The 27,404-nt window shown below is 43.8% G+C and overlaps 1 protein-coding gene across 1 annotated transcript in view; it reads right to left on the bottom strand.

The window, feature by feature from the left end:
* The window catches only part of gmds (GDP-mannose 4,6-dehydratase), a 151,392-nt gene that overhangs the window by 21,248 nt on the left and 102,740 nt on the right, over positions 1–27,404 (bottom strand). Inside the window, exons 8-9 of the mRNA XM_084011737.1 lie at positions 10,766–10,884; positions 10,046–10,142 (exon numbers count right to left, since the gene is read on the bottom strand). Of these exons, the coding sequence (XP_083867863.1) occupies positions 10,046–10,142; positions 10,766–10,884 (216 nt within the window). The remainder of the gene's footprint in view (positions 1–10,045; positions 10,143–10,765; positions 10,885–27,404) is intronic.

The following is a 27,404-nucleotide window of genomic DNA, read 5'->3' as shown; positions in this document are numbered from 1 at the left end:
TCTTACTGCTCATAAAAGCCATGTGCTCCTTTATGTCTGTCTGGTGTTCAAACATTCACCTCCATCCATCAACGCTGCAAACTGCTGTCAGAACATTAAGGCCTCTCCTTACCTCACATTTCCCCTTATCACTGGCTTCTACTAAGAGGAATCCGAGGAATCCCGTAGCTCAGTCTGCTCGCCAACACCCAATACGACACGGGGAAACACAGACACATGCTGCTTTTAAAACACAGACTCATTTCTGACACATAAATCGCACAAATGGATCACAGATGCTGGCGCTAACTGCCGCGGCTGAGGAACAAGTGTGGAATAAAACAGCCTAATTGACAACGACGTGTGAATCTGAGCTTCGGGATGATGTTCTGCATGATGATAAAGTCACAACCTGGCCCGCAGCCGACCGCCACCTCTTCTTGCTTTGAGACCTATAGTACAGTATAGGAGCTCCACCCTGTGAACTGGGCTGAGCTCGCTGCCTCAGCACTTCTCCGTCCAAACGGCTGCGGTTCAGTTAGAGGTCTCGCTGCCTCGGCCTCCGAGATGAAGCACCTCAGAGAGCCAGCAGTCCTAACTGGCCCCTGGCTTCCACCGCCGGCCTCTGACTGACACCAGTGCACTGCCAGAGACATAAAGCAGGATAATAATAGCTGCTCATTCCTCCCTATCCCATACCGACAGACCAGACAGGCCCACATTGTCCAAATCCATATTTAACTGCATGATAAAGGTGAATACCTCAGTCTACGACCTTACTGAAATCAGATCTACGAGTCTAGGGCAACATATTTAGCAGGTCGCTACCTTGGCAGGTCATTGACTCCGACTGATAAATATTGTGACAGACTGGTAATAACCGCAAAACAGTCCCTTAAAAGGAAAATTCCATTTCTTTCACAGTGTTATTTTTGTACATCTTTCCTTATGGTTATGTGATACTGTTATTATTTTTGATTGCTAGAAAGAGCTTTCGGAGCAAGTTGGTATCACTAAACTTCTCATTTGGAAGGAAAAGAAAAATGAAGGTAGACATTCCCAAAACGTCCCTTCTACAAAAACTGTGCGATCTACAAAGGAAGGGGTACGTGTAGCAGGAGTATTCAGCTCAAACAAGTCTTCACTTAAAATCAATCAACCCAGAAGTCATCAGCAGGAATGAACTGACTGATATATTAACGGAGGGATGTTTCAAGCTTTTATTCAGCTTGCAAACTAGCGACACTGAGAGGGCATTTCCCAAAACTACTAGCATTAATAATGAATCTTTGGAGAGCTGTTTTTCTGATTCAGTGTATGAACAGTGAAGAGAGTGTTGATTCATCATTAAACTCAATGACACAGACGATATACTGTAACAGAGCTGTGATGGTGTGAAACTGTGTGCGTTCACCACCAACACAAATACAGAAGGTCAAAGCTGGACCATGAAAAATCCCTTCAAAGTCATGCGTGAGTGATCGGGGGAGATATTTGGCAAACTTTCACCTTTATCTTCACGTCAGCTAAAAACGGCTTTAATTGGACTGAACTGGAATGTGACACCTGTGAGTTTGATGGTCACATTAAAAAGTTTACGGTCCCAACTATAATTCAAGAGTACAGTTTCTCATCTTCCTGGGTTGAGAGCGGTGAAATAAGAGTGGAAAAAGTGGGTCAGTGCGTCATTACACACTTTTCTACGCATTTCCATCACTCTTCTTCCTGTTTTTAAAACAGTGAGGTTGATTTTTCAAAGTTTATTGTGCGTTGTTCTGTAGATATCCATTTTTAGAGGGAAGCCTGAGCATTCATCACTGTCGAGCTTTGTCTGGCAGCGTCACGGTGCTGCATCTCCCCAATCAACCTGGAGGATAAAACGCTACAAACAGCCCAAACATTCAATAGCCACAAGAGCGAAAATCAGACCCAGATTGTAAAAATGTTCCTTGAAGTGGAATATGAAAGAGCTGATGGTCTCAAGAGCATCTTGTGCTTTGAAAAACCTCTCAACTGGACGCCTGAAGAGAATTCCAAGCCGATACTGAGAAAGTCTGGAATAGCCACCATATTTCAGGCTTCATTAAATAGCAAATATTACGCAACAAAAACAGACCAACTGTTAAAATCTTCTCTGGGGCACAGGGACAGAAGTGTATGAGTTACTGCCTGCCAGGAGTCATTATGTCAGCAGCACACATGTGTGTGGGGCCATACCTGTTTTTCTCATCGTTCGGATAAAGAATTTGCTCCAGAGTGGGATCTGACACTGTGGCCGCTGCGATCTTACCGTGTCTGCATGACCCGTCTACCAGTAACTTACTATGTGCTGCAACGTCCAGAAAGTAAAAGCAGTAATTGGTGTGGATTTAAGAAGGGCCATAAGATATCTGCTGAGAAACTACGACACTTGACAGCTTCTCAAACAGAGCTCGTCCTATCCTCTCCCAATTAGAGAGAGTGTAATACTCCTTCTGTGTGTGCAGACAGCACTACAAGGATCCCGGGACTGGATTTATGGAGGTCTGGACCGCCTGCATGGAATCGAATGAAACCCAACACCTGCTCCGTTGCTTCAACGAGGCCAACGAACCAAGCACCTCATGTCTGCAGCTACAACAAAACACCACGATGCCTCTAAAGGTGTCACTCTGCTTCAACCAAAGTGCTTGTCCCATGGTCACGCAGCACCTGTAAACCCTCCCTTTGGCACTGGAGGAGGGGGGAGTGTGTCCCACGGAGTGTTACCTTCCCAAACCAACAATTTGACGAGCAGGGCCACTTCACACAGCGAGAAAGTAGGCAAGGTGTCATCTTCTCTCTCAGGCTTTTGAAAAAGTGTTCAGCCCAATTTATCCGTCATCTTTCAGGTTTATGGTTGAATGCACCACTATGACCCTTTAAGGAGCGGTTGTCTGAGTGGGAGTTGTCCCTATTTGAATAACAACTATTTGACTGCTTCGATTCCTTTGAATAGAGTTACAAAAAGCGTTGCCTCTACCAGTTTGGTATATTCGTTTTTTCTTTAAAATGTAAAAAACGTGTCATATTGGAATTAAACTCCATCTATAGTGTATATTCGGAGATCATGTGTTGCTGCTCGTTTCTCCAGCCTGGTACTTCCTTGCAGACCTGCTAAATATATTATGCCGCATTAAACTCTTGAACTCGGATTTCCCCCTTAAATTTATTTCCTAAGCAGCCTCGATGTTAGAAAATACAGCTCTGTTCCACAATGTATGACCACATCTTATAATATATATATGTCTCTGCTTGTTGTCACACTTCACTGAAACTATACGATGCTTACCCTGAATGAATTATTAAAACCGCCATGTTTTCATGGCTGCACCATAACATCATTTGGAAATGTTCGAGCTGTCATGTGATTTTGTTCACACTTGTAATTTTCCCACAGTCTCTTGAGTCCTTGACACCCTGACTTAAAGTTAAAATAAAGTTGTGTGAGTTTGAATAATGCCTGGCTGTAAAGAAGAGGTAAACATAGTAAAGTTACACTTGTTTTTTCTTGGTCCTCTGAATACCAAGACAGAGATATTAAAAGTGCAGCTACAGCATTGCATCTATAAGTGCTGTGATCAGGCTTGGGATCCGTCCCTCACAGAAAGAGCTTTTTTTCTCCTCTACTTTTCATCATTTTACATGCATATTCAACAACCATGCAGATAGGTACCCACTGTGAAACAGAGGGCTATTGTCATAGTCATGTTATCATGTTGTCATTTCTGAGGCAGGTCTTATGTAAAATATATGAATAGTACAGGACTCGGCTCTTCTTTGCTATTAATAGCAAGCGACGGCCCGAGACAATGAGTGCATTGTAATGTTGCTTGTGGTTTTCATTTTGCTATAGAAAGTATGCACGTTTGTGTTTTGGGTGTGTCTTATACAGTTATATGGGTATGCAGTACACACACAGTACGTATTTGGGAACTGTAAAAAAACCAAACATGTTGCATTGATGTTTGTTCCTTTTGTTTGAATATGTTATCACAATGCATACCATGTCTAACTGCACTATGACATCGTGCACATCAACTTCAACGTGAACTAGACCAGCCAACTGCATAGTGATGTGGCTTGTCTGGCCTCGGGACCCCGTACCCCCTCTACGATGGCTCTAATTGTGGCTTTCAATAACACACGGCATGAAAACCAGGTTTTGGAGCTGTGTGTCCAGCGTTGCTCCGTTCAGGCCCCATCTGTGGGAGCGATCAAAGGAGGCTCTGTGAGACTCATGAGATCACTAACTGGAGTAGTGGAGGCAGGTCACAACACTTCATCACAAAGCCACGAGGAATGCATTCAACATCAGACACTGATGATATCTAACTGTGGCGGAGTAGCCGAGGGTGGAATTGCCCTTTAAGCTCGATAAAGCTTGACAATGTAAAAAGATTATTTCGTAACCGAAGCAGTTCAGGTATGCCTTTGTCACGTTGATGACCTCAACAGATGGGTCGACTCTGCTTGCCAACAGTCAGAAAAGAGGTTACCACAACAGCCGCCATCTTTACTCTCCTGGATCACTGGAACTATTGTCTGAGGTCCTCATCCGATGACGACGGGACTGATGACGTATGAGAATACAGCAGAGTGTGTTTGTGGGGAATTTGTTACGCACATCTCATCGCTGGAATGACAGGCAAGACGGAAGTTTAGAATCCAGACTTTGACACACACACAGGTGGATGGACGGTTGTCATATGGTGAGGTGTGGTGTGTCAACAGGGCTTTTGTTAGGGGTTGATGTGGGAGCTTTTGATTCTTACCTGCAGTCTGAATTTAAAAAAAAGAGAGAAAAAAACAGGCCTGGCAACTTCTCTGTAGAAATCCCACAGGTGCCAAAGGAACCCACATCACTTCATGCCAGCTTCCGTCTCTCTGCAAGATCTCTTTCATTTTTTGCATTAAGTGGAAGCTGTCTGCATTTACATTTGAGGGATTTGTTTTGGCCCGGACTGAAGGAATGTGAAATGTTCTCTTACCGCCAATAAATAAAGAACAATGGCACCGCTGCCCAGCGACAACACGGCCTGACGCGGTATCAGGATGTTGCAGAGGTTGAGAGCAAAGATAAGAGCAGGATTTATTTGATCAGCGTCTTTCCTCTTTTTGCATAAACACAAAGATAAACCCTGTTTTATGGTGCGTCAGTTCATGTACAAGCAGCGCAAATTCGACACTCCCGAGTCACGCGGGCCGGTGCAGCAGCGGCGGCGGAGGCGGAGGTATGTAGCACGCCCGCTTTTCACACATGTTTGCCATGCACAAGAATAAACCTGCACCCTTAAGACAAAAGGATGATCCGTCATGTATTGACAGTGTATGACTGCACCGCGGGGAATGCTGGTACGTGACTCCAGAGAAGCCTAATTTACATTTGCCGTTGTTTGATACATGGGAACCTCTGACGGTGATTCCTCTTTGTCAATCACAACAAGCACCGCAGAGATACTCATGCCACTGTGATCCACGGCGATGTCAGCGTCATGCACTGGTCTTCTACTCAGGTAGTTGATTAATTGACTGGCAGGAAATTAAAAATAACAAATTTTGACAATCGATTTATCAATGGAGTGATTTATCAAGCTCCTCATCAGAGGATGTCACTTTGGGCCCTGAGAACTTGTGGTGTGCACTTCCTACTATTTTCATACAGTTTTAAACTCTGAAATGACCTGATTAATAAAAATAAAAAAAGACTACAAATGGAAAAAAGACTCACAGCTACAGCTGAAGGATTTTGATCTACGGGCAGAATAGGTGGTAACTGTCTGATGGGTGGATAATAATCTCCCCTGGAAGGGCATTCCTGCGTTGTCGACCGATGTTTGTTACATCGCCATGACTGAGACGCAGACATAAGAGCAAAAGAGCTGGAAGGACGAAGAGGTGAGCTGAGAAAATGACAGCAGAGCAGTTTTTGCGAAACACAGATGGGATTGAGCGAGATAAAGACAGATTGAGAGACAACTTCCCATTCATCACCACTTCAGCTCCTCCTCTGCTTGAGAGGTTGGACCAGAAACCACAGCGCTGTCACTCAGACCGCAGCAGTTTATCCCCTGCAGCGACACATGAACTTGGAAGTATGGCAGCGCGGCTGCATCCGCACGTAGACACACACCAACACAAATACGTGCACAGACACAAACCACCGCAGTCCAAAACCAGGTCTTCATGAGCAATCAGTGCTTCCAGTGCTAAATGAGACAAAGTCTGCAATGCATATTAGGAAAAGAGAAAAGTCTGCAGATATAATCAATCAAAGTTGTGAGGAAATCTCCAATGAACTTTTACATTTATTTTCATACATTTTGGGCCAAATCAAACTACGGTACTGGATAGAGTTGTATGGAGAGACTTTTTACAATTTCGGAATTTGCCTTTTAATAAAATAAAATAGCCCGATTATGTCAGAGTGACGTCATGAGGGTTATCACAGCTTTTCCTGGGATAAATTATAAATGCATTTGAAACTGGGGATCTGGAGTGTGAAAGACGTGGATGTTTGCCATGCAGGGACAGTCCAATAAAAGTGGCTACAATAAAAAAAAATGCTTTCAGTGATGCTCACCAAAACACCAACAGTAGCAGTTGTGAGACGAAGCTCAACGAGACAATTAAAATACTTGAAGAAGCAAAATGTGATTACAGCTTGCTGCTATAGGAGCGAAGCCAAAAGAGAAATATGATGAAGAGCACATCGAGCTGTTGTGCTTGGACTGTAGAGTGATTCACGGTGGCCTCAGAGGGAGTAAAGGAGGTTTGAGGTCAACCTGAAGGCAACAGAGGTCATATCACCAGATCACTAAAAGGAGGGAAGAACCAATGTGGATGTATTCACACAGATGGATATGAAGTTTAAGATAAAGCCAGGATGGTGACAGCACCATCAGCCTCAGGATTATTGGGGGTTCCAGGTTGGACTCTACATTTGTCTGAGGAGAGCTCACAGTATCAGACTTTAAAAACCCCTGCATTAGGAAGTGTAGGGTTCAGCATGTCCCACAGCTTCATGTATGGTGCAATACGAAATGACTGCTCATATCACTGCTTTCTGCAGTTTTCTTCTTTCTGGCATATTCTATTCTGGATGTCTCCCATGTAGAAAATACACCTGAAAAACCCCACACGTCCACACCCTGTAGGAGGAGATTACTCCACCTAATTCATCTACAATGCGGTGCTAATTCACATACCTATTGTCATTCCCTTCATGCACCAACTTCACAGTCATTTCCAGCTTTGTACATTTCTCAACAAGTTCTAAACACGACCATGAGAACCAGACGGAGAAAAACATCGGATCACACTAGAAATATCCATGGCCACGGTGCTGCATATCACCTGGCAACCAACACTAATCATAACTATTAGTGCATAATACGCCGTGACACACCTTTGCAAGGCTCAGGCAGAGGCTGCTCACCTGAGCCAAACCTCAGTGCTGGCAGAGATCCACAGGCTGACGAGTGTGATGGACAGCCCTGCAAACCTGATACAATGGAAACAAACAGCAGCAATGACAGTTGGAGCAGTTTGAAACCAACCTGCAGCTTTATTCAAAACAACCCTGACAGCTCCAAACCACACGTCTTTCCATCACATGACGATGTGCAGAAAAAGGTGGTAGCTTTTATTGTTCTGGAGATTTTTTAACCAGCATGTTTCACATCCATTTAACGGGATCGGGGACCACAGAGACAAATTCACTGCCACCTCTGCAGCCCCGAGGCGTTGTAAATGAAACACAGACAAGCACACGGTTATAGCATCGCAAACACACACACTCGCGCCACATGTGAAGCACACCTGCATATTTAACCCCCCCTCGCCCCGCCTCGCTTGCTCGCCCATCCCAAGGGGCTGGGGAGATAAATGAGCTCATGTCAGACACACACACTGACTGAGGGATAATGATGAATTACATATATATTAGCACACAGCCCGAGGACCCACTCTTCTTTAGTATAGCCACATGTGCACACTCCTGCACACAGATCCACAGCTTCTTGCTTGCACCCAAACAGCAAACGACCCTGAAAGAATCTGAGTCAGCTGTATTCTTAATGCATGCACACACACACACGTGCACACACACGTGCACACACACACACATGTGCACACACACACATGCACACACACACACGCACACACACACACGCACACACACACACACACACACACACACACACACACACAATGACAGGTATTTCCACTTCAGGAGAGCCACAATGCTGAGCTGTGAGCCCGGTGTCAGTCACTTCCTGTCTGCAGGGGTCAGAGGTTAAACACTCTGCAGTCTCTTTAGCCCCGACCAAAGAAATGAAGAGACAGTGAGACAGAGCAGAGAAATCGCCCACCGTAACCCAACAGGTTCCCTCTGGTTATCCCTGCAATCTTTACCTTCTGTTCCCTCAGAAATACACGTGTTTCTGGGAATTAAACTGCTGCTTAGTCATTATGCATGGACATGGAGACTAGATGAAGCACCTGACGGACAGATGAACAGCTGTATTGTATCTCTAGAAAACTAAATGCTGACTGTGCAGGTATTATTTATTTTCTTTTTAATTATTTAATTTAAGCATTTAGATTGACCTTATAGAGGGTCAAAACTTAAGAATGACCTCATTGCAATCCAATACAACAAAGCACAAACACCAACAGCTAGTGTGGCAATTAAAAGGGGTTTCTATCTTTGCGGTATTTTAATAAATATAACAAATACAACATTTTACATCTCTTAAATCACTAACTACTAGTTTTAGCTCTGTTGATGCACATGGTTTCCTTATAGGCTGGCATCAAAACTACAAGTTCTATTCTCATTTTATTATTCCTGCATCACAAAAGCTCTCGTCAAACTGTTTCTTTGCCGATACGTCACAGTTGGCTGGTCAGACCGGAGTCTGGAATAGTTTTCACTATGGATCCAGGGTTAAGACCTTGAATGAATGAGCCGACATGCACAAAGAATACAGGCCCAGGTGTGAGACCGGCGCTTCCATCCATCGCCTCCGCAGTCAGTCAGCAGGGCCTCCTCGCTAATCCTCCGCCATCACTCAACTGGATCTCAGCTCTAATCTCACCAGGCCAGATCTCAGCAGAGGGGAGCTCCTGACTTTAAACTTAGAACCTGACAGCTAATCTTGGCCACAACACCCCTGGGTAACCCTACACCCTCCGCAGGGGAGCAGCCACAATACCCCTGGGCCACAGCGATGACAGAAAGACCTCCCAAATATCGGAGACACTTCACGCCTAGCCAGCGATGAAGGGATGAAATGATGGCTAATTTTTGGGGTTTGGATGCTCGCCGCTCAAGCTGATGAAAAGACAGACGTACTTTTCTGCCCTGCTTTTGAATGAGCTTCTCATTGATTCAACAGCTGAGTGAGTCAATCCAACACATGCCATTAAAGTTACATTTTCAGTGTTGCTTGCCTGAATATGAGCACCCATTCAGCACCAAGTGGCAGGATGCAGCCCACATTACTCTTAAAGAGGTGGACTGGCTCGTTTCCAGCTGTTTAAAAGCATACAATAAGCAGCCCGAGGCTGTCAAATGGACCCGCTCCAGCTGATAAGTGTACGGCCCCAGACACAATGACCGGCAATCAGATACATGCAGACAAAACACCTTGCATTCATGGTAAGGTCAGGTATATAGAACAGGAAATATGTTCTGTATGAATTACACATTATTATAGTAGACCAGCTTCATTCATCAGCAGTGAGTGTAGTTTGTTGATATGGTCGCAGATAAACTGCACTGCAAGCAGAAATAAATGCTCCAGATAAAAAAAAAAAAAATAAAAGAATGGCAGGCAAGAATATTTATAAAATAAATAAATTACATATTTTTTTGTTCATTGGCTAAAATGTGCAAAACCACCATTCTGCTTCTTTAAATTACTGTTGTTTAAATCCCTTGCTTTCTACAACTCTCTACAATGAAACATACTCAAAGTGAAAGTGATCACGGTGGTCTGTCTGAGTAACAACAACACCACACACAATGAGAAACCTGACTTACCACTTCAGTAGGACGGAAGTATTTCGGGTCCACCTTCACATGTACCACTCCTGTCTCCTGGCAACGGCCAATCTCCTTCTCATCCTTTCCTTCCCACCTGGAGAAGACACACATCTTAGCAGGAAGAGAAGAATTCCCCACAGCTGCTGTCCCTTCTTCTGCCTCCCTGATTATTTCTTGTGCAGTTTGTTTTTCTTTTACGTCTCGTGCAGACAAAACATGTCATCCTTGCTTTTTATCTGAAATCAACACAGCGCTCACACACCTCCACCAACATGTCAGTGTCTTGCAGGACGTGAGGGGGAGGTGAACGGGAGGTAAAACAGAGGAGGGGACTGAAACGTGGCGTTGAACCGCAGACCGTTTCTCAAACCTAGCCCCTCTCAGACATGGAGCCTGTAACATTGCTGGCTTGATGACCATCCTGGTGCTTTAGCTGAAAATCTATTCATCCCACAATACAATTTCTCATAGAATACTGAACTCCTATTTTAATGATGGTTAAATCCCTCATGCATTGAGTATCTCCATGAGTTCATGCTAACGTGTCAGCATCCAAACCAGACTGGAAAAGTGTTAAAATGTTAAAGGTGTGTCCTGTGATTGCTGTGACTTTCATGGAAACATGACTTGGGGGCGTGTTCATGATACAGACATGTAAATATACCTTAACGTTTATGGGAATGTCTGAAATAGGATTGTGTATCTGTGCACACTCACACAATGGTCTTCCCCACATGCTTGAAGGCCTTCTCCACAAACTCCCTCACGCTGTGCACCTCCCCTGTCGCTATGACGAAATCCTCTGGCTCCTCCTCTTGCAGCATCAGCCACATAGCCTGAAAGAGACGGAGAGACAGTGACAGAGAGGTTAAACCACTAAGAGATCATAACGACAGTTCAGCGCTCCACCCTGGACTCCGGCCAACTTGGTCCTGACAGACAGGAAGTGAACCTGCGACCTCTGAGCGGGGCATTCGCCCGTACCTCTGTCCTGACGTCACCGCCGGGGCCTCTTGGGACAAATACCGTGGGAAAGGAGGACAGAGCGCTCCCAGAGGCCCACTGTGCTGCTGGCACACACAAAACGCACACGTGGCCATGAATGCACCTATGAACACAACTGACGTGGACCAAACTCTTAAAGTGACGCCAAACGTTTATAGCAAAGTTTAGGAGACGATAAACGTCCAGAAATGAAAGTAGAGCAGCATCAAGCTCGGACTTGTATATGCTGTGCAGGCAGTGTTGTCGTTAGCCTATATACCCCAGTGAAAGCCGATAGTCTGAATCCTTTAATGGACCCGGCACTACAGCCAGCCAAGGCGTCTGTGTGAGCTTCCATAATATTTATGGTGAACCAGAGCCAGCAGGTCAGATCTGCTGACCTCTGGCATGTCTAGTCTGATTAGAAAAGACTCAAAGGGGACAAAGACAAATGCACTGGCATATCAAATCAGGACGCAATCACACTCATGGTGAAAGTGTCATGATTTACATTTGAATTGATTCTGCTAATTTATTTCAGTTCTTATGTATTTCTGGTTCAGAAATGATTTGAGCTGGAAAAGAGACCAAGTGTGTTAAAATCAAACGCCCTTTTGAATTTGAATAGATTGGGTGTTACCTCTTTAATTTCTCAAAGATGAGTACATAATTCATGATCACGACACTGCAGACAGAAAACTCATAACACATCCTGTCGATGCCTGGTGTCAAAAATGTCTACATAAAGAGCTGACATTTGTCTGCTTCCTTGGGTCAGTTCAAACAACTATAAAGAAGAATGGTAAAAGAAAAAAATAATAATGCAACAACAGGTGCTTTTAGCTGTTTAAGTGAACAACAAAACTCCAACTCTATTTTACCTCTTGTTGTGTTTTATGGATAACTTTTGCAATCAAGCTTTCGCCACACCGTTAACAGCGACACGTTCTGAATGTGTCCAGCCACACAGTCACTGTCTGTTCTAGAGGAGAAAGGTGTGGAGTTGATTTCCTCTCCGTCCCACAGAGGTATCTTAAACACTTTGCCTGTCTCGTTCTCAGAGGATCACATCAGTGCAGTTTATATGTGTGTGTGTGTGTGTGTCTTCCATCCAGCCATATCAGGATGTTTTATGTGATACAGTTGGACGGAGCAGAGACGGCCGTCTCCCTCTGCACATTTAGCAGATTATGTGCTCCCTCTGCAGTACTACTCACAGGTGTGTCGTTTGTAGAAACACACAGAAAAAAAACCCCAAACCCCAACAGTCGCTGCCCCTCCAAAACTTCACTGTTCACATTCCGATAAAAGGGTTTATCCACAGCAAGATTCACTCACTACATTTCATTTCTATATTTGCACGACATTTGCATGAATGGTGCCATATAGTGTTGCTAGAGGAAATGTCAGGATAAATGCTTTGCGAGCCATGAATGTCCACATATTTAATGTCAACTTTTTTATGAACCATGTTGTTGTTCAAGGGCTAAAATGTGACCTGACAGCAGGACCAGATGGAGGGTCAGAAAATCATTAGAAATACTCTTTTTGGGGCATTAATATTTTAAAGGCACCAAAATGTTAAATTGTCATCCTCTGGGGAGCAGTAATACATTTTTGTCAATGTATCGTGTATAAGCAACATTGTGACGTGTGACCATGGCAACAGAGGAAAGGTCAAATGGCAATGCTAAATCATTAGAAATAATGTTTTGGGGATCATGCATAGATATCAAATTGCAAGGCAAATATGAAACACTCTGTGCTGAAATATTAATGAGAAGTACTGAGATCAAGATCCGTGTACTAAAACACTGTATGTGCTGGTTGTGGATTTGTATTTGCACGTCTGCGGTGAAACACACTCACAAAAGCACACACACACACCCTCAGCGATGGAATGCTCCTCCTTGGGGAGGCGAGGCCACGCTATCTCAGGATCGTTCAGGGTCAACTGACCGCTCAGAGCTGATGGCTCCCCTGAGCCTGACCCCTCACCCTCCGGCCTCTGATGAACACACCAGATTCTCACACCGCTGCCCGAGCCGACGCTAGCACCTCGGCGTAGGACGGACAGCACAACAAGCGGATCCAAGCATGGTCAATTTTCCACGACCACAGCGCCGCTAGAATCTGTGTTCCCAATCGTTTCCATGTTTTCTTGGTGGTTAGTCGACAGGATGATTAAATAATCTTATAACGCACGTGCACGTGCATAAGATAAACATTACAGGGAACAACAGGAACAAAAGGGGCAGAGGGAAACTTTAAGGGGACAGAACAGGATAAAACTATTATGGAAAGTGTGTTTTTTTCCCCATGAATTATGAATCTAATCAGCAGTTCAGCTGAAAGAATAACATGTTTTAGAGTCAACTTTATTTCAATATGATCTGATGTAGATAAAAATATATGAAACAGAGAGCAAATCACAATTCTGATAATTGCGTAATCTTTAATACATTTTCAAGCAAAACGTGAGACTTGAATTTTCAGTTTGTAAAATGTAAAGATTTTCTGGGTTTTTCTGTTATATAATGTTAGAATAAAAAATCTTTAGATTTCTGACTTTTGGTTTGATAAAACAAGACATTTTTAGACATTTTGATGTTCATTTTTGACAAAGTTTTCATTGTGTAGAAAAAACAGGGAATCCAAAAATAATTGATTGATAATGAAAACTATAATTACTAGCAGCCTGACAATTACAAACATTTTTTTTTATAAAACATAAACAATACAGCCTGTGGATGTAATTTAATGAGAATTTAATCAGAGGAATATCCACATTGTGCCATTTTAAAATAATTCATCCTTTCCTTTGTCAATATGAGCCGGATTAAGTTTCATTGTAAACAGTGTAATATCAAACACTGACATCTACGCTGTGATATTGTTTTGATGGTGTTGACTGGCTGATTATTTGAACTTGTAATGAGCGGGGCTCTTTCCCTCTTCCTGGTACCAGGCTGATGAATGTGTGGCCTGTAGTAAACTGGATGGCTGTGATGATGGGAGTTGGGAACGCAGCTCGGCTCCTCTCGCAGCCAGAGAAAATGTTTACGGCTAGGGCTGAGTGATATGACCTCCGCTGATTTTTAACCAGGAAACGTGATAAATAATGCGATGTGGACTTTTCTGCTCCATGTAGTGGGAATAAAGCTCAGTGAAATCACGGGAGACTGTGGTTCATTCTTCTCCCCCCGTTCAGGGATAACTAAGGGGAGAGCGCTGGCTCAACTCGGGGTATTCCCACATTTAACTCTAACATACTTTACATCAGCCCTCTGACTTTTTCCTCTCCCTCCTTTTACCTTTAGGCCCCTTTCCCCTCTGCTGCACCTCCTCCCCCTCCCCTCCCGCGTCTCCCAGGATTGCTCTACTTCATTAGCTATCTGATAAACAGCTCAGGGGTTCAGCCCTTCACACTGAACCCGCACCTTCCTGTTCACATGGCCACAGGATGACCCCCATCACACACTCCACACTCGACTCCGGCTCAGAGACAGATACTGACCCCTGCAACCAGCCGCAACCCCTTTACCTGAGTTATATTCTCAAACACACAAGGGGAAACCTGGCGAGCAAAGTTCAAACGCTGCGTTTTGTTGGGAGACTGTATAAAAACATGGATGTATATTACGTCAGTGACAGTGTTTGTTTCTGATGGAACTATTTGGAAATCTGTATTGTGGTTTGCTTCTCCTTTCCATCTTTGTCAGTTTAACATCTGACCTTGTTGACAAGTCTAACACATTTCCTCTTATTTAAATAGTGTGGGGCGATATGACAACTATTAGAAATGCACCATATTGTCTTTATTGCAAACAAATGAGGACTGATAATATTGGATTTGCAGGATTTGTTCACCGATGTGATGAAGTATCTTCTGTCAGATATTAAATTAGCTGAAATTATAATCCCACCTGTGTATTTAATCCATAAAATATTTGACAATTTAACATTGAGAGCATTTACTATCAACATTTATATTATGATACAAAAACATATCCCATGCTAGATGATCATATCCACACTGTCCAGTTTACAAAGTAAGTGAGTTTAGTTCATCCAAAGATCCAGTCACCAATCAGAGAGATAAGATGATAAAGTGACACTCCTTTTAAACATGGTCCCAAGATGTTAAAGAGACATAAAAGCCATCAAACATGTAACATAAATTAAACTATTGAATTTGAGAAAAAATAGTCAAAAACTATTTAAACATGAAAATGTTTTAATATGATTTGAAATTAATTAGATATGATAGAAAGCTGTTGAACTCCACCCCGAGCTCGTAGCCATTGGCTGAAACCGCTGTCATTCAAGGAAACTTGCTGTAACATAGCTGTCATATCTCCTTAAATGGGTCTATTAATATTTTGTGGCAAACAAGAAAACTATTATAATGACATTAAATTGAAAAAGCAGCAATTCTCCATAAATGTCTCTGAGGATTCCCAGAAACTGTGCCTTTAATACAGTAGGAGTTTTCATGGCTTCAGCATTCAGCTGTGGTGGCTGCCACTTCTTTTTTTTTTTTTTTTTTTTTATTCTGAAAGTGTATTATATTTAATTTAATCCTTTCCATATGCCTCTGTGATAGAACACAGATAGAGCACAACCAAAGCTGGTCGGCAGCGGGAAAATCCCTGGTACAAACCAAAGGCAGGCTGCTGACTCAGAATACTTCTGTAGAGGTCACACAGTGCACTCTCACCACTGTGATACCAGTGGCTGCAGAAATGCTGTTTCACACCCAAAACCCTGTTGCTCATGTGCAACATCTGCTAATGTGAATGTACCAGAATTAAATACTTTATTAATCCCTTATTCTTGCTCCAAGACACTCCAAACCACAGCTTTAAGTATGACTTATCTAGACCCCCCCCCTCCGCAGCCAGCTGACCCCTCCGTCCTCTCCTCCCTCCTCCTCTTGCCTCCCTCACAGCGTCCCAGACTATTGCGGCCCCTCAGCCCTCCGTCTCTGGCTCCTTGACTACAGCTGACATGTGGAATGGCTCACGGTAAACACTTAATAGAGCTGCTATTATGGTCGCAGAAAGCCATCAGCCCCCAATCACAGCCTGCTAATGCCATTAACCCCGGGGGTTTCACACACACATACACAGATGCAAGTGGACACAGGTATGTTGGCGAACGCATAAACACTCACTCACGTTCTGCCTCACCCACACATGCAAACACATGACAAAGCTGCTTTTACGTGAAACCACAAATGCACCCGTTGCCAGCATTCCTTGGGATTCCTGCACAAATAAATACAGAGCTTTAAGTTAAGTTCAAACAAACTGCGTATGACATAAATGGATTGGCCGACGTTCATTTTCTAATCACTTAAAGCCACACGAGTCTGTCTGAATCAGTGCAACAGACGTTGTACTCTCAGTGAATTCGACGTAGGGCCCCGATGCGTGAGGGTTTTGGAGGAGCTGCAGGTCCATGTCTTCCCTACTACAGACCAGAGTCGGCTTTTCCACATCATTAGTAGCTTAAGAGGTTCTCAACTCTGTTCCACAACATGCATGCGCAGCTGCCAGACAAGAATGCAGAAGCCTGAAAAGTAAGAAGTGCTCTTATTTTGGTGTGAGCCGGAGGGAAGCCTTGAATCGGAGCAGACGCAGCCCGGGCCGCCAGCCCCGGCCCACCAGCCCCGCCAGCCCCGCCGATAATGAGATTAATGAGCTGCACTCACAGCTATGATACAAGACATCCATGCATCCCGGTGCCACGTCACACTTGGGCTCATGCATGGTCTTGCTCATGTACGTCACGAGTCGGCGTTATCAGCCGGGTCTTTTCGGACCCACATCCATCAAGGCCGCTACATCCCGGATACACTGGCAATCATCTGCAGCCATCTTGTACCGAGATTAGGCAAATGGTATTAAAATGACGACTCCAGAGTGACCGAGGCCCCAGAACTGATACGGCGCTGAGGCCAGATAACCTCCCACTAGTGTGGATGTTTACATACGACTATATTTAATTTCAACTTATTTCTAATTATAAACGGCTCCTCTTGCATCACATCGAGTCAGAGAATGACAAAGAGCCATCAGCTACTTCCTCCACATTCTTAAAACTTGAGTCCCAACTTTATCCTTTTACAACTATGGACAAATATTTTGTACTAGTTATGTAACTGCTTTTGGTGTACTTCCAGACTACAATATACAAACAGTCACAAAAGATGCTGTAATGTGTTGGACGTTGTCTTGACAACGAGTTGATCAGTCCGGTTTCTTGTTGTTTATTTAAGTGTTATGTGCACCCAAGTATTATATACATATAAAACCTTCGTTTGTAGGTTACAAATACACAACCGCCCACGTGTTTGCATACTTATGTAGAATAAACTCGGTGAGCTGTCAGACACCACCTGTATCACACAGACAGTTTACATTCGCAGCCGTTTGACGTGTGGCTACGTTTGCCACCTGAGCGAACACAAAGTGTATGAAGTTACCCGTGAGTGACTGACAACACATTGTGAGTGTGTCCGTCTGTGCGTTAAACAGCATTCCACAACAGTGCAGGATAATCCCAAACACCGGATTAGAGAAGAACAGACACGTCTGACAGCTTCCTCTGAAACTCTGCTCTCAAAGGATCCTTTTGTTCTTTCAGCGTCCTGCAGTAATAAACATAACGCACACACACACGCACACCCTCTGGCTCTGACACGATGTTTTTAACTCCAACAATACGCTAAGTGGTATCTCATAAACCAGGTGATTTGAGTCCTCCCTGCCTCTAAACGGCATATCACATAACAACTCCACAGCGCTGCTCATAAAAGTCTGCAGAATCATTCATGTGACCGCGTATTAAACCGCAATGACATCTAACAAAATACAAAAATGTGTTCATATCAAGTATCAAAGTGTTTTAGAAACTCGAGGACTAGTAGCGGTCAGATTCACAGGACGTTTATTCATTGATTAGATATTTTCAGATCCAAGTCAGGGAACTTTTCTAACTCTTGTCTATAGTTTTAAGTGCAGTCATGACTTTTTAAAATGTGGCATATTTTGTTGAATAAAAACAACAACATTAAAACATTTATATTCACGATATTAAATCAAATCGAAACCTTTCCAGCGTTACTCAGCCCTACTTTCGTTAGACTGTGGAAAAGTGATTTAAATACAATAACAATCAGTATGTGCAGCAACTCTCCGGGGACTAAACCCTCCAGAGCCTTTCATGATGTTTTATTATGTTACATTAGGCAGTATTTCCTGTGGCATGACTCCCAATCGCCCATAACAACGTAATAACACTCAACTCACATGCTTCTCAAATTGGACCTGCGGAGGCTTTCGGTCTGAGGCTCAGTGACTAAGTCCTGCCACCCATTATAAACCGGTACAGATAAACCAGCGGGTAAAAATAAGATTCATCTCAGTTTAGCCCGATGAAGGCCTTCACCCTTCCAGCAGGCCGTCAGAGGGACCAGATATCGAGAGGGGAAGTGGATAAAAAGCACTCATGTGGGATCACATTCCACGAGTTCCCGAGTAGAGACAGTTTTATCGAGTTTTTATTTCCAACATTTTATGCGACTTTACTCCGTTATGTTTGACAGAAGGCTCTTTTTTCATATAACGACTAGGCTTTTTATTTTTTTCATGTGTCCGCCTGCATTCTACAATCCCTGATGGGCTTGTAGTGAGTCAGTAAAGGGCAAGGGTGGATTTGGCAGAACGAGTGGACCAGACCAGACCAGGACAAATTGGACTCCAGCAGCTCAGATCAAACTGGGCCAACTCAGAGAAAACTGGGCCATATCAGCCCAAAACAGGCGTTCCAAACCTATCCTACGTAAACACAAGTAAGACCCTTAATCATTCAATTTACTACATTTACACACACACACACACACACACAGACACACACACACACACACACACACACACACACACACACACACACACACACACACACACACACACAGAGTGACATGCTAGTATGCACAGCTAACTTTCCCAGGCTCCACCTCAGGGAGCACACATCATCCAAACGGCTGCTATGGAGCTGTGATTTTTAGCAGAACAGTTTTTCCCCCTGTTACTTAGCCCCCTATTTTTAGAGATGGCTGAAATTATTAAACCTCCTTCCCTTCACCCACACACACACACACACGACTCCCCCTCCTCTCCCCTCTGCACTCCGTTCCCGCTCTCTCCTCTCCTGTTGTGTTTTGACCAAAAAAGTCATAGACTGCAGCGTGTTTCCTTGTCAGACAGACAGACTGTCTGGACGCGGAGTTGAAGACAGACGAGGCTATATTTACAGTCTGACTTCACCCCGAGCACACACACAAACGCACACACACACACACACACACACACACGGACACGCTGCTGTAAGATGGCCGGGGATGACGCAGAGATGACCGCACCTCGCCACTGTGTATTTCTGCCGCCGAGCCTCACTGCGGCGGTTGACCTCGGAGGATGCTCCTCCGCAGACAACAGCTCGTTACGCTCCACAGATGAGGATGCTGTCGATCACAGTGAGCCCAAAAACATGATATTCACAGCTCTGCTTCTTGTGGGTCCCTGAAGTATCTTAAATCAAGGCCGTGTCCAAAGGAAAGATGACTTACGGGAGCATACCAACATTTTATAGGGTTTTTACTCCTAAATACTCCTTTTTTTATTGTAATTTTACCGTGAATGTTTTTACTGAACTGCAGCGAGAACGAAATATTCATATACATTTTTTACCTTTAAATTACAAAGGTGTATACGCTTTCTTTTTAGGGGATTAGTAAAACAAACAGCTGTTCTGTCAATTCTCTTTTCATGTGAGCATAAACGTTTTTGAAATCCATTTTGGTCGGTGTTTGGATCAGACAACTCGGCTTCAACATCGTCCTTATTCAAACTAACTACTGCTGAACATACAAGAGGATGTTTTTTTAACTAAGACCTATACATGACAGCTATAGCCTTTACAACAACACGCTGCTTTAGCAAAGCACCGCAGCAATACATTACAGAGCATACAAACAGGGAGACTGATTTTCTGATCAAGCTGAATTCCCTCGCCCGCCTCAAACTAATGGTCATACCATCAATCGAGCCTGCACCCATTCCTTTGATATTATCAGCGTTTGGACATCTAAACATAGCCACATGCACGGGGAAGTCCACAAATTCTCTCTCTCTCTCTCTCTCTCTGTCACACACGCACACACACACACTTGAACTTGACTGTGACCTCTGGCTGTATGAACAGTGAGTCCTCAGTAAACAATCTTTCCACGTTTTCACCAGAGGAAGGGGTCTCATAAAGACTGTTATTCACTATTTAACGTTAAAACGTTAGCACACATTGCAAACTAAATCGGCCATGCATGTGTTCCACACACACACACACACACACACACACACACACACACACACACACACACACACACACACACACACACACACACACACACACACACACACACACACACACACACACACACACACACACACACACACACACACACACAGACAGAGGCTGGCCCCGGCTCCATGTAACGTGGACAGAGCTGCTGATTCTTGGAGCTCGGTGATAGCGTCATTTTTACACCGTGAGAACATGAGAAACACATTTCTCAAAGGAGCGCTCTCATTTGCCGTGGGCGTGTTACCATTTTTGGGGGGGAAAGGGGAGACAGGAACACACACACACACACACACACACACACACACACACACACACACACACACACACACACACACACACACACATCAGTTAAGTTAAGAGTTAAGTATAGCGGCTTCATTGCTAATCTGTCATAGCTGGGTTATGAATAGGCAGCACAGGGGCTAAAGAGGATGTGAAAGGCGCTTAGAATAGTCGTTTCACATGTTATGGACTTTATTTAACAGCACTCCAGCCCAGTATAATCACATATGTACCCACACATCCTCGGCTGTTGGAGAGGGGTATCAATAGCAGAGGGATGAGTGATGCTGGGCCAGAAAAGCACTTTATTTATTTTGCCCTCTTTGAACAGGCAGGAAGGAAAACAAACATCGGCGGGAGGGGGAGAGCGACGTGAACGCCGCCTCTCGCCTTAACGCACCCGCTGAGTTACTTCTATATCTCTCACCGTGCACCACAAACCGCCTGCAGGATGGAATATCACAGCTCGTACCTCCTAGAGGGGGCAGAGTCTGCAGGGTGATGGAGTACAAGTCAATATGGAACAAATGACCAGAGGGCAATGGTGGACGGTGATGAGGAAGAAGACATTGACTTGTAAATGATATCAGTGGTGAAACAACTGGTTGCTTAATCGATGAGTCAATCGGCAATGTGATGTTAATAGAAATTGCTCAAGATTAGTTATTAAGAAAGATGTCAAACGTTCACTGGTTAAAGCCTCTTTTCCTCCATATTCTACTGCTGAAAATTGAATTTCTTTAGATTTAAGACTGTTCTTTGGCCCCGTACATCATCACCTAATACTTTGCATTGAATAAACAGCTAACCACCAAGGTGACAGACATACGTCCTACCTATCTTGATATATGATAGTGTGATCCACCACAAAATACATTTTCATTTTTGTATGTTGATAAATATTTTTCCATTCAAATCAACATTCTCAGTATGATTTACATAGAACAACAATCATTTCCGTCTGGGAACGTTTTGGTTCAACCTTTCAGAATAAGCAATGGTTTAAAGTCATTATATTTAGACTAGTATGATGGTTTTATGAATCAATTCTCTATTCAACTCAACTATGACAGACTTGTCCGTTGTTCCCTCCATTTCTACCCCCTGAATGAGTGGATTTTATCATCTCTCTTATTCATAAAAAGAAGATCAAGGCAAGGATCCTTGAGGACAGCGGAGCCATGTGAATGTGACCTCAGGAGCCCCCCGGTCCATCAGGGCTGCACACGAGACAAAAAGGAGCGCTCCCTTTCTGCCAGACTTTATATGACAACATTTTAACAATATAAAGCAGTGACTGTGATGCAAGTGGGGACAGAAGAGTATGTGTGAAGTTGAGACAGCACTCTACACAACACAGGAAGCTAATGTTACGCGTGTTTTGTTTGCAGTGATAGTGTCATGTGATTGTCTGCTGCAGAAATCTGATAGCGGTTTGCTGTGGGAGTTTTTGTATTTTTAGCCTTTCCACGAAAAACTGAAAACAGATAACGCCAAGGGGAACTGGAATCAGTGAGACCAGATCAACAGATAAGTGATGCTTGTTTGTTTGTCTGTCGGTGGAATAAAAGGAAAGAGTGAGGAGGCAGAGATTCAATGGATGTTAAACAAAGTAAAAAACAAGTGAGGAGTTTAAGTGAGAAACCAGAAGCAGGAAAGACAGTAAGGGTGGTAAACTGTACGGGTGTGAGCCCGAGCCGTCTTTGTGAATTGAATTTCCAGACTTCCTCCGCGGGTTAAACTAGAACTCTGACCCCGGAGACACATGACCCCTGACCTGGAGGCTGAAGCCGGGAGCAGCGCTGCTAGAAGAAGACTCCGTTTACACTGTAAAGGCTCATCAACGCTCCGCTGCTGCTCGCCTGTGACGAAGAACGACGCCTGCCTTCCTCCTGTGCCCGTGTGAGTCTGCGTTGCTTCATTCCCTCCGCTCACAACAGACGCAGTGATGTCATGTGAGATGCTATCAGCCTGTTTACTGTTTCTACGCTCCCCAGAGGCCGCTACATCGCTTACAAATTGGACAATCAAGAGCAGGTGTTTGTCTGAGATATGAATGAATGTGTGTGTGTGTGTGAATGACTAAAGCAGTCCAGTTTTTAATGGAACTGCCCTCAAATCTCCCCTGCAGGTGGAGAAGTAACGTCTCCCCCGTTGGGAGCGCGGTGCACACAGAGGCCCACCCTGTAAACTTTAGTGGTATTTTGTCACATATTTAGGAAAGCTGTTAGTGTATTTATGGAGGTGCAGGGGCCACAGGCCCTCGGTGGGCTGCCGTCCAAACGAGGGCCATGCTGAACTGATTAGGCAGTCTGGGATTGATTGCATGGCAATAATCATTTGACACCATCAGTTTGGAAGGCAGACGTTAAGGTGCGTTCACAGCAAGCGCAAAGCGGATTTTCGCCTCGCAAGTTGGACCGTAGGATCATTTGTGTTTATTTGCATCACTCATGCTGGACGCGCCGGTGAGGAGGAGGGGCTAACAAGGATTCATCCATCATGGCTGAAATCACCACTGTTGCTGCTTTGAACAGGTTGTGGAGAGCAGCATTCACTGTGAATAGCAAGCCACACATTGACCTGTTTACTGCAGCATATGGACCCAAAACACACACTTTTGATGTGATTAAATTGCTATAATTTGATAAAAAGGATGCTGAAGTAACTGCATAATGACAGCAATGCTATGCTTATTAATAATGTCATCTTTGTATCACAGACAGTCTCTGGTTTATATTCTGTGAAATGTGAGGTTTTCTCGACTACAGACTAAATGTTTTTACTTCATTTCTTTTCAATGTTCAGTGGAAACAGTGTGTCTTCTCTGCAGCGAGACACAAACTGTTGGTGGGGTGTCAAAGTGAGGAATGGACTCAAGGAAAGTACAGTTTTACATGGAAAACCAGAGGTTGTTGTCGTCTTAAACCAACAGCATTTTCACCTTGATCATAATCTTTCTCTGGCTTCAACTTATTCGTTTTAGCTGCTTGACCCTAAATCCCACCGTTTCCATACTGCAGTCGCTGTATGCAAAACACAACGGCAAAGAAGGTTAAAAAAATAACACATAAAAAACATGTGGGTTTCACAGAAACATCCAAAATCAACGCTGCCTGAACGCTGGTTCGCCTTATCTCCATATGCTGAGACAACACTGATAAAGGGAGACAGAGAGAGAGAGAGAGAGAGAGAGACAGAGAGAGAGAAAGGTGAGGGTCGTGAGATGGCCGAGGTCTTTGGGGAGAGATGGGAAAATGCACATTCATCATTTTCACAAAACATGAAGTGGGCACAACATAATATTTTAAAAACAGATAAAATCCCTTTCCATCCTCCATCCTCTCTTTTGGGTGACTATTGATTCATTAGCGTTATCTGACCGCCGCAGAAGGAGCAAAGGGAACCATGAAACACACAAACACACTGACTGCTTCCTGAAACACACAGGTACACACACGGCCTTCCTGTGGGAATGGATTTTCCAATCAGCTATCAGCGATCACCTGTCGCACGCTGCTGCCAGCTTCATCCTCCAGCTTCTAGTATTGTTAAAACACCACCGTTTGATAGAGAAACATGGAAGAAAGTGGAGGCAGAATAAAGATGTGGCATGAAAAATAAACATCAAGATGAGGCAAAATTGGGAAATCAGCAATTAAATGTCATATGATTGTTTGATATCATGATGTTATATCAAGTATAACCAGAAGTATACTGTATGTGGAGCAGCTACGATCGTTACCATTTCAGATAGATGATGAAAGGAACACACAAGTTGGGATATTCTCTGAATAAATTCATGAAACACAACATAGCAGTTTTAGTCAAATTTTAATTTGTTTTCATTTTAGTTTGGGGTCTTTTAATTAATTAAGTGAAGTATTTTTAGTGAAGTCCCTTTAGTCTTTATTGTAATTTATTTATTTTATAATTTGGAATTTTACCCTAAAAAAGGAACAAACTACAAGTTTTAATCAGATGTGAGAATACTTTTGGTTTCTCAGTCATTCATCAATGATTAGTCAAAAGCTTTTAACCCCGACAGAATAAACTTGCATATTTGCATGGCTTCTCCCCTGGCTGCATGAACCACTTGTGCAGTGTATCTTTATATAACTTACGAAGATCAAAACACAGCATTCATGACACTAAAATTAAATCTTCTGCTACATCCTGCAGACTAACCCTAACCCCTAACCCTATCTTAAGGTGAGGAGTCTTGAGATAAACCTTACTGACATTAAAATTGAATCGCTTATCAGGAAGTCTAATGGATGTCAACAACACTTTTTGGTCTGTTTTTCCCCCCTATTAGTTTCCCATCTTGTAATTTTGTCAGGTTGGTATTATAATACACACACACACACGCACACACGCACACACGCACACACGCACACACACACACACACACACACACACACACACACACACACAGCTCACTAGTGTTATCAGTGGGGAAACCAGATCAGATGAAAGCGGCGTGTTGATAATGAGGTGAAAAACATCCGGATATTAACACAAATATTCAGGGCCAAATGACAATGAAAAGGACAAGCGATTACCAGACAGTGTCATCAAAACATTGGCATGGTCGCTCTGTGGTCACACAACACACACACACACACACACACACACACACACACACACACACACACACACACACACACACACACACACACACACACACACACACACACACACACACACACACACACACACACACACACACACACACACACACAATCTCTGAGCCCATCAGAGGTGTGTGTGTGTTTCTGAAACGTTCCTGTAATGTGTCCAATGTGTAAGATAAGACAGCAGCAGTGTAAATAGTAGAGTGTATTGAATGCAGTGCCTCCAACATGTTGAGCATAGGAAACAGATGCCTCACCCCTGGCTATGAGAGAGGGAGGGGGGGGGGGGGGGGGGGAGAGAGAGAGAGAGAGAGAGAGAGAGAGAGAGAGAGAGAGAGAGAGAGATTGTGTTTGTACCGGAGCTTTTCAGCAGGGCGTCCCCAGACTTGTGACTGTTGTTCCGCGTGGTTCCACACTCAGACACCCAGAAGGGTACAAGTCCATTAAAGCAGCGATGAAGTTTGGCTTTTCAATGCCTGACTTTAACCATCATTTTTAACCCAAAACTCTCCAGTGTATTTACACATATGAAAAATGTTGATGTAATTCAACACAAACCTGTGTCCTTACAATAATCCAATCAGATGCCTTGAGGATGCCCTCGACTCATCAGTCACCTTTAAGTTAAAATCAGGGTTAAACGGTGGTCTACTGACCAGGGATCACTTCTGGTCACTGAGAATCTACATAAAGATATGTCCATCCATATCTTCCCTTCCCCTGCCTTTCACTTCCTCATCCATATCTCACACGTTCTCCCTCTCACTTTACTTCACCCACTCCCCCCTCCCTCCCCTACACCCCCCGACAGGCTAAATGGATCCATCCATGCCTGAGGGTGCACTAACTCTGCTCTTACACTTGTGCTCCTGTCTTTCCTGTGGAGCTGCATTGGGAGTCGCTAAAGGAAGTCTTCATCTCAGAGGACAGCCTACTTCCTCCTGAGAAAGCAGGAGTTGGAGTTGAGGGTTTGAGAGAATTACAGAACAAGAAGACTTAGTTAGGCTTAGTTCTCGTTATCAATTTTTGGCAAAGCAACTATTTTATCTCCTTGTCCTTGCTTTTATTCAACCTATTAACACATATACGGTAAAACTGTCTTGGAAGACTGAATAAGACTAAAATAAGTCTAACTGGCAGAATTTTGATATTTGACAAAACGTTCAGTTCTGTTTTTGAACATTCAATCCAATGAGGTTTTAAATGACTATTTCTAAAACACATTACAGATACATTTTAGGAAATATGCTGGATGGTTATTGGTCTGTGCCACTACACATCGATCTCCTGCATGACATTCAGATGGAGTCCATCCACTACTACGCCCTCCACACCCTTATTCTTCGCCTCGCCACATATAAAAGCACACTATGTTCTGCCTGGCACTGGACCTTAGCACTGGACGCACATCATGCACTGCAGAACCTGCTGGACATGATCGTAACTCACTGGGAGAGCGGCCTGATGTGCAAATGAATAAGAATAACTGTTACTGATTTTAAATCCAGCGAAAAGAAAGGTGAGCGGCCGGTGGGTGGTCATGTGCTCGGTGCATGTGGGTACGTGTGCACTCGCGAGCGTTATCCAGGAACCTCATTGTGTCCTCATCACGGTTGAGTAAACTTCTGTCAAACTCTCAGTAATGTTGCATGAATCAGTGGGACCACTTAATATTTCATCTGCTGCTGCTGGCCAAAGTCCTTGGCAACTACCGCCGTGAGTTTCCAGCGTTTCAGCTGTATGAGCATGCATAAACATTCTGAGTAATGAAAACATGCACCTGCACACACACACACACACACTGCACATCATAAACACGCGCATTAGGAAATACCTTAGAGCAAAACTATAAAGCCAATCCAGCAATGTCGTAACACGGGGTTAAACGATTCATCTCTGCAACCAGCCTCCGAACAATAGAGCCAGTGTGATCCCAGGCAAAAAAATATCCTGTCATTCTCATTCAATTTCTCTTTCCTAAACATAAAACACACACTCTTTCTGTGTCTGCATCACACGTTACT

The sequence above is a fragment of the Eutrigla gurnardus genome (genome assembly GCF_963514095.1).
Source record: "Eutrigla gurnardus genome assembly, chromosome: 6".
NCBI lineage: Eukaryota > Metazoa > Chordata > Actinopteri > Perciformes > Triglidae > Eutrigla > Eutrigla gurnardus.
This window is presented reverse-complemented; position numbering and strand designations above follow the sequence as displayed.